Source organism: Macrosteles quadrilineatus, unplaced genomic scaffold, assembly GCF_028750875.1.
Source record: "Macrosteles quadrilineatus isolate MER2022 unplaced genomic scaffold, UCM_ALF_1.0 Scaffold_3__2_contigs__length_128488019, whole genome shotgun sequence".
Taxonomy (NCBI): domain Eukaryota; kingdom Metazoa; phylum Arthropoda; class Insecta; order Hemiptera; family Cicadellidae; genus Macrosteles; species Macrosteles quadrilineatus.
Genome location: NW_026542596.1, coordinates 32085564 through 32094055, shown reverse-complemented (window position 1 = coordinate 32094055; position 8492 = coordinate 32085564). Strand labels below are relative to the sequence as shown.

General features: G+C 31.4%; 1 protein-coding gene across 3 annotated transcripts in view; it reads right to left on the bottom strand.

Annotated features, from left to right (window-relative positions):
• Positions 1–1227: 1227 nt before the first annotated feature.
• Positions 1228–8492, bottom strand: part of LOC128988587 (dorsal-ventral patterning tolloid-like protein 1) — a 143806-nt gene continuing 136541 nt past the window's right edge. For all 3 annotated transcript variants that reach the window (XM_054409994.1, XM_054409995.1, XM_054409996.1), the window contains 2 exons: positions 5809–5993; positions 1228–4798 (listed from right to left, as the gene is read on the bottom strand). In XM_054409994.1, coding sequence (XP_054265969.1) covers positions 4596–4798; positions 5809–5993 — 388 coding nt within the window. In that variant the 3' untranslated portion in view covers positions 1228–4595. The remainder of the gene's footprint in view (positions 4799–5808; positions 5994–8492) is intronic.

Below are 8492 nucleotides of genomic sequence, written 5' to 3'. Positions count from 1 at the left end.
ATGCACATGTCATATGTGTAAAGGTATTTAAAAAGTAAAGATATTATTTAATTCGTTATATTGTGTCACATTAAATATCTTTACTTTTATTCAAAAACAAGGTTTTCTCTGAGAAAATGAAATCTCTCCTCTCTTACTAAATTCAAACCAGGAATAATATTAAAATTCAGCAGGAACAGCAGGTCACTGTTAACAAATAATATCATTGATAATTTCCTCATTTTGAGTTACCTGTTGAAGCAAAGCATAACTTTGTATGTTGAATGAAACTAATTGAGAAGACAGTTTTAAAATAACGTTGCACAATTACAAATTCAGAAAGCAAGATTGGAAGCAGGGCAGCTCCTGTTGAATTTATAATGGCACGATCGGCCTAATCTAGTTATTATATAAATTGTGTAGAACAAATCATCATCCAAACAAACCAGATGTGTAAAAAGATCTCTGTAAGACTTTATAAAGAGTATTAGTTTTGAATTATTATAAAAGAAATTTTGATTTTTTTTACTTTAAACTGTTGTGACTACTTGATATTTGTAATGGATTTTTGACAACCTTTATGATTCTCCCAATACTTTCTACTTACGTTAAGAACATTATTGCATCAATACCAATTAAATTCAGTATTGCTTTATGAAGGTATAATATGTTTTGAATCAATGGCTTCTATAAAAATATAATACAAATAATACTATATAATAAACAGTCTACCTTTAACAGGCTAACAAGCTCTAAAATTGAAATTCTAAGGTTTAAATTGTCCCAATACCAGAGTCCCACAAACTTCTTGCTAACTGCATACAAAACAAAATATTAGTAGGCATATGGTTCTTAGATTTGGATTATTATTTCAGTTTTCTTTCAAAATATTGAGTTTTAATATACTGTAGAATACAATGTTACTATCAAAACCCGTTGATTCTTTTGTAAGATTATGAAGAATGTTTTTTTTTTATTCCATACTACAAGTCCTGTAAGAAAGTAATTTTGAAACAACTATTGGCAACATTCCTATGTATGTAAGAGAAAAATTTATTCATGATCAATGGTTCATAAGGGTTGGATAAATCTTACCAAAGTGTATTGCCAAAGTTAGCAGTATTTTTTTTTTTTTTTTAAGGAAATATTTTTATTGCTAATGATTAGACAACTATTTGAAATATTAATGTTAATTTTGTTTTGCTTTCATCTGATTGTCTCTAATATTTTAATTTTTTTTTACAAGTCGTTACTGCGTAGTATTAAAATTATGTATCTGCTTTCTTTGTCTGTGTAGGAAAATGAAACATTTGTCATGTTAAGTTTGTGAGAGCCCCTTTTGCTAACATCCGAATCCAATAAAATTATTACAATGCCAAACAGTTTCTGGTTCGAGAGAGTTTCACAAGTTATTTAATCAGAAAGTTGAGCTAGCTGCTTCTGACAACCATCTATTGCATTAATGATAAATATTTAAACTCGATGAAATAAACTGTACGGTTAAACATTTGGCAAACGATTTCAACAATATTTTATTAAAACCAGTAATCACAGAATACAACACAATAATTTATCGAATGAAACATGACTTCAAATAAATAAATTAAAAAATAATTTATATTTTTGCCCAGTTATTTGCCTGTCCTTAAATTATTCTACGCTATAACATATAAATTAATTTATAAATATTTTATTTTACAATTAATATCATACGCGATAATGAAGTCCATGTAATAATATATTACGATCATAATCATCTATAATTAATAATAATTCATACCAAATGTCCTATGATAATTTCAACATTAGCTAATGTAAAATCAACAACAAATGATTGTATTATTATGGTACTTTGACAATATACACCCTCTATTGTGAGTCCAAACACATGGTAACACAAGGTATTTAAATCCCTGTACTTCTAAGTTTTCTTTCACTCAATTGTTTTACATAAAATGTTATAGTGCAATAAAAAAGTTCTTTTAGAATAGTGTATTGTAGGTTTGTTAATGCTAAAGTAGTTTACAATATGGAAATAAAAACACATCATACACTAGACCTATATTAAAATAATTTACTTTATCTGTATTTCAGAATATTCATTTATATTATGTTACTCCTTAGGGACCTATCTACAAACATTGTGGTTATTTTTTTATATTTTTGATGGGAAGTTAGCGAAAATTAAGAATAACATGTTTTTTTATTTTTATTTATGAATAAGAATGTTAAAATGTAATCCTTCAAAATATCACAAAATACATTAACACTTCAACAAATAATTAAAATAACAGTTAAAACTAGAAGGCAAGCAATGTAAACTAAATTAGCTTTTAACAAATCCTTTTCAAAATATGTCAAACAATTCATTTGTAAAAAAAAGTTTAGTTAATTGGTGTTTTATCTGTAAACAATTTTGTGTTTTAGGAAACATTATTAACTCTGCAAATAAATATATAATCTTATTTTACTTAATTTATTAAAGCACCTATTTATTAAAATCTTTAGATGTATAAAAAGACAATACAAATTAACAACTCATTCTTTATAACTACTTTAACACATTTCCAACAGAAACTGGCTTTATTTACTAAATTAAATGTAAAAATATATCAAATTTGTTAACTAAAACCTTATGGTGCCATCCACAATTTCGACCATGGAGCATTTCTTTATTCTAAACAGTTTGCTCTCAAAACACTTGCCACAACTTTTAAGTCGAGTTTGTGTAAGTCGGAGTCCACTGTTCACTTGTCCTTTACCGTACTAAAATTCGTTGGTTGCACGATAGAGTACAAAGATTACAAAGTCTGTATTTATCTAGTTTCTGTACAAAGTTTGCGAACAATGAGGATAAAAAACGATTGAGGTCATTTACGTTTGTTAAACTCTCAAAGCACAACATTGGTAGTAAGTCAAAACTTCACACCTGTTAATTTCATTTACAAATCAATCAAGAAATTTAAATGGTAACATATTAAAATAACCAGTAGTAACCATAATTTGAATGTAAATTATCGAGGAACTGCAAAATTTTGTTCTTGCCATCAGTACATCTCTAAAGATTTCTCTTCTTTTATTTGAGGTTTGCCAAAGGGATTGGAAGACTGTCAGGCAAAAATTAAAACTAAATTACTGTAAGCAAAGGAGGAAAAACTATTCTTAGTCAGTGTTTCACTATTACATGAACATTTTCCAGCTTAAAGGATAGCTAATGAATTAAAACATATAATTGAGTACTAAATTGATACATTTAGTTAATGCATTTAGTTAATAATACAAATCCTGCAATATCTATTAAATAATCTTTTAATTTTAACAATGTTTTTGTCAGATTGCTGAACACTATGTTCACATTATCCTCACTCATTTTGTGAAAAAAATTAAATACCGTATTGATGCTTATATCTCATCTCTTTTATTCGTGTTTGAAGTAAACTTAACTTTTAGCTTCTGTTCCAACAAACTCACTGTCAACTTTTAGATGCATGTTATTAGGTTTGAGTACCTAGCACAAAATACTTTGCATGATGCATAATAGTATTAAAACAGCAACTGTGTGCCCAGTAATAATTTCAAGGATTAGAAACTAAATTGTATAAGAAAGTCTGATTTCCAATTATACTAAATTCTTATGTCTCTATACAGACTCAAAATACTGTAATATCATTGCTATGTAGTGGTTTATACAATAGGAGAAACAATTAAACTGAATTTATACATATAATAGCGTTGTATGGTTTCAAAGAGAACTACCATATACTGATAACTACATAGGTAGAATTTTTTTTATTACAAATTTTAATTAATGTTTTTTTTCTGTCATGTCTAAGAATATTTCATTTTATATTTGCATGCAAATTATATTTGCAGTGAGTCAATAAGAGTGGTGTTTAAAATGATGAGTCAGTTTCTTAAACAAATAAGACCAGTAAGTAAAAATTTGACCTTCCAGTACACGGACTCAGAGTCCGCACATTTGAAAAAGCGCGCCGAAATAAGTGAATCCGCACGAATGACATGACACGCCGGGTACCTTCCCCCACTACCTTTCCAAGGATAATGGCGGTGTTTTGACCGTCTTAGCGTCAGTTGGCCCTTAGCTACAAGGGTGTTAAGTTGGGCTCGTCATGTTTCAAGAGGATCAAGAACAGGCCAGCAATTGACTGAAGGTTTTCAACAGGACATTTTCAATTTGAATTTTCAATTTGTAATTATTTTAAAATTTATCTATATCTATTTACCTATATTTGGATTATTTGAAATTTTGATGCTATATGAACTTTATTAGGTATATAAAAGAGTGTTTCCAGTAACAAGTAAGACACGGAATGCAGTCCCCTTGTGTGTACTGGTGTTATTTTTAGCCACTCGTGTACTGGAGGGTTAACCAACATTTTTCAACGCAGCAGAAATAAAAATAAAATATTTTTACCAAGCATAAACTCTTTACTATCTTTTCACGTGAAATATTCTTTTCCGATAAAACGAAGAAAAAAATTTTGCAGTTTAAACAAAACGCTAAACTATCCCTTCCCCCCCCAATTGTTCTCAGCTAAAACATGTTTCTTTACGATGAAAACACGGGTGTGAAGTTTTGTCTATTTGAGCAGGCATCAGACACTATCGACACTAGCGAACCGTTGACCCAGCTCGTCGCACACATGTTGTCGCTGGGTGGAGGGGGAAGTTGGGAGTCGTCGGGGGTGACGTCTGTGTTGCCGACACCAGAGACACAGAGCAATGAACACAAACACAGCTCCGCACACTCCGCCCAGCGCACTGTTCATCACCCAGTCCAACTCTTGAACCACCACACCTGGACAGTGGACAACACACGGGATGTGTTAGAACTGTACGTATACAGATACACCTGTGCATAGTTGAAGGCGAAGATTTCAAAGGGGTAAACATCTTAATATCAAGTGTGTTGAATCATTTTTTACTGTCGGGGGAGTGAGATTGTCTAGACATGGTCCCCAAAGTCCTGGGCTCAAATCCTGTGAATCACTAAAGGATTTTATCTAGGTTACCCCCCCTAGGTTATACCCTCTAGTTGGCACCCCCCTGAAATAGTGTGTATAAGGTTAGAGCTAACGTTCTAAGATCTGAAGGTGGAACAGTGAAACAGTGTGTTTCCTACTACGATCTACAAATAAATTATGATTAGATCTCGTAAAGTAGCGATTAATGTGACTAGTCAAAGAGAGGTTGTCCAAGTAATTTGTATCAAATATATTAAGCAAACAAATCTACAGTACATTTCTACAGTCATGATTTCTGTTTCTTTGAAAAAGTATTACCGCGTGCTCACCCCAACTTGAGTGTTGATTAACATCACAGCTTCTTTCGCACATACAAAACTATTTGATTTTAGTGCTATTGACCCACCACAATATTCCAAATAATAAAATGTTATGACAAATGGCAAAATTGCAGGACCTTAAATAATTACTTGGTAAACTATTTCCTATATGCTATCTAGCATTGTGTAGGTGTATACTCAATACTATTTCTGAGACGATTTACTCTAAATTTACTCAAATCTTATCTACTTTAATCCCTATCAATTGAATCTTACCTACCTCACTCCCTATCTTCTTTACTCTATATCTACTTTACTCAATATATACAATATATAATTCCCTAACTACTTTAATCTTACACACTTCACTCCCTATCTGATTTGCTCCCTATCTTCTTTAATCCCTATCTGTTTACTCAATATACTTTACTCCCTATCTACTTTATAATCTTACTTACTTCACTCCCTATCGACTTAACTCCCTATCCACTTCACTTAACCTACTTTGCTCCCTATCTACTTACAATTCTCCTCGTCAGAGTTATCATCGGCGCCACAGTTGTTCACCTTGTTACAACGCAGCTTGTCCGGAATACAGAACTGACTCCTCGTACAGCGGAACTCACTGCAGGCCGCGCTCGGGTCAGCAATCTCCGTCCATACTGCCTTGAAGCCACTCGCTCCAACGGACTTGTCCGCTGATATAAAACTGGAAGAAAATAGCAATGTGAGGTTACTGGTGAAGGTACAACCTACAGGAAAGTAAGATAATACTGTAAGCCACAATAAACTAAAACAAATATTTATCTCCAATTTTTGTCAGTAACAGTAAACCTCCATCAGACAATAAACCTAAAGACGATGATTATGATGTTGACCTTAATCATGCATCATGTTAAAACTACCAAACAAGAATACTCATAATCAATCCAAAGGTCCAACCATTGTATGTCAGAAGAGAGACAAAGAGGGACCCTAATATTTTACCACAATTTATAATCATATAAATAATATAACATATTAATAATATATAATATATAATATTTATTTTTTCATTTATATTTATTATTATTATTTTTTTTTATTATTTATGTATTATTTACTTATTATTTATTTATTATTAATTTATTATTTATTTATTATTTGTTATTTATTTTTTAATATTTATTTTTTTTTTTTTATTATATATATCTTTTATAATAATAAAAATGTGTGAAAAATATAACCATTAGCCATGGAAACTTGTATTAGTTTTAAGTATGTAAGCCAACTACAGTTTTACAAATTCGACTTGAATGTTTGTCTTCTTATGGGTATGAAATCAATGTATTATGATTATCCATTCTTGGTGTACAAAGTTCAGTACACCGTAAAAAGCGCTCTATGACTTCATTAAAAATAAAAAACTGTTTTTTATACTGAAATGACAACCAAACCATACACATCAATTATTGTGAATTACCTTGTGTGAGAAGTCGACAATTATGTAATATTAATATGCAGCTAGACGAAATAATACAAAAGTATAGTCAAGTGCAAGTGCATAAAGAATGAAATGAATACTCCAGGTGCAGACAGAGTGGGAAAAGAGATTGCCTCAATGCATCCAATAATTTATACTGCCACAGGATGTGATATCATGGGACTTGATTGTCCATAGGGAGAGAAGAATAACACAGAAGGTTGGAATTGAGACCCAACATGGAGGTTGCAGGAATTATTATCATAGGCAATACCATGCCAAGGGGGCATGTGCCTAGACCCCTGGTAGGATGGTGTCCTGGTTGTGTCCCCTCAAATGTATGGGTCACGTGTGACACCTGTGTCTTTTACCTAAAGGTAATACAGGAGTTGTTGGACGTAGCAAATAATACAGGAGTGAGAATTGCAGGAATAAGAATTAGATTTATTTATCCAGTATTTTATGCAAAAACTTTCATATGGGTATGTCAAATTTTTGTTTACATTAATTTATTCCAGTGGGTTGTCCATATTCTTCACATGGTATTCTTCAAATGTGTAAAATGGTTCAATATGAAGAAAGTTATTTATTTAAATCTGTAAATCTTTTTTACCAATCTTATAACTTTTTTTTGTAATTTGCTGTTTAAAATGATAAATGTAATCTATTTCATGATTTTTGTGTTGAAAGAAAGATAATTTTGAGACCTAGGGAATGTCGAAGCCATAATTTTAGTTTAGAGTCCCAGTTTTTTTAGAAATTAAGTTTTAATTTTTAAAAAGTCTAGCAGCTGACGCTAATATTCTAAACCTAAACTAGCTTTTGGTATGATATAATTTGCTTAACATAACAGCTGTAAACATTCATTCAGAGTTTTCAACACAAATTATTTCCAAATTCATTTGGATGAAAATGAAATGAAATACGTAGAATTGACTTATTTATACTATGTGTAATGTTAATTTTATTGATATGTTCATTTTTTCGGATTCAGTAAGAGGACGAGAGTTTATTTAAATATACAATGTAAAATACTAGATGTTCTCATTTATTTATTTGAGCAGTCTTTAAAATATTTAGTTTGTTTTAGTGCAATATAATTTGTTAAACTAACAGCTGGTTGAATAAAAAAATATTCTATAGAACTATTAGGTTAGTTTATTTACTCTGCGATTTTGCCATTGATTATAGGAAATATAGTCGGGTTGGGTAGCAGGAAAATATTTCAGTTCTGGCGGGGAGGCTGCAGTTTTAGGTGGTTATAGTATACAAGTTTCTGAACCTAAAACCGCCCAGACCCCAATTTTTAAGGACCTCGGTCGTCCGTAATGACGTCATCAAGATGGCGGCCGTAAGAGGATGCTGAATGGGTCGCCATGAATTGGCTATAATGACAGAATACCTTAATCGATGTTTATGAAATTTGGCACACAAGTGCTTGAATACATTATCTCGGCCTAGGTTGTCGAGGTTGATCAAGTCGTTTCAAAATAATTAAAAATAATCTTTCAGTGTTTTGTGTTCTCAACTCCCTCCAGAGATCTGCAGCAACCTATTCACTTTCCTCGCAATCAAAGGTTGCACTACCGTTTCTGCATTTCATGGAATAGGCAAAATACCCCCACCACAGCAAACCTAAGTGAGTTTCCATTTCCCTAATTTGATTTTCATTTCATTATTTTATCCTTCGATAATTTTGACTGAACTTTTATGAAAGTTGGCATGTATGTAAAGGTAGAAGATACC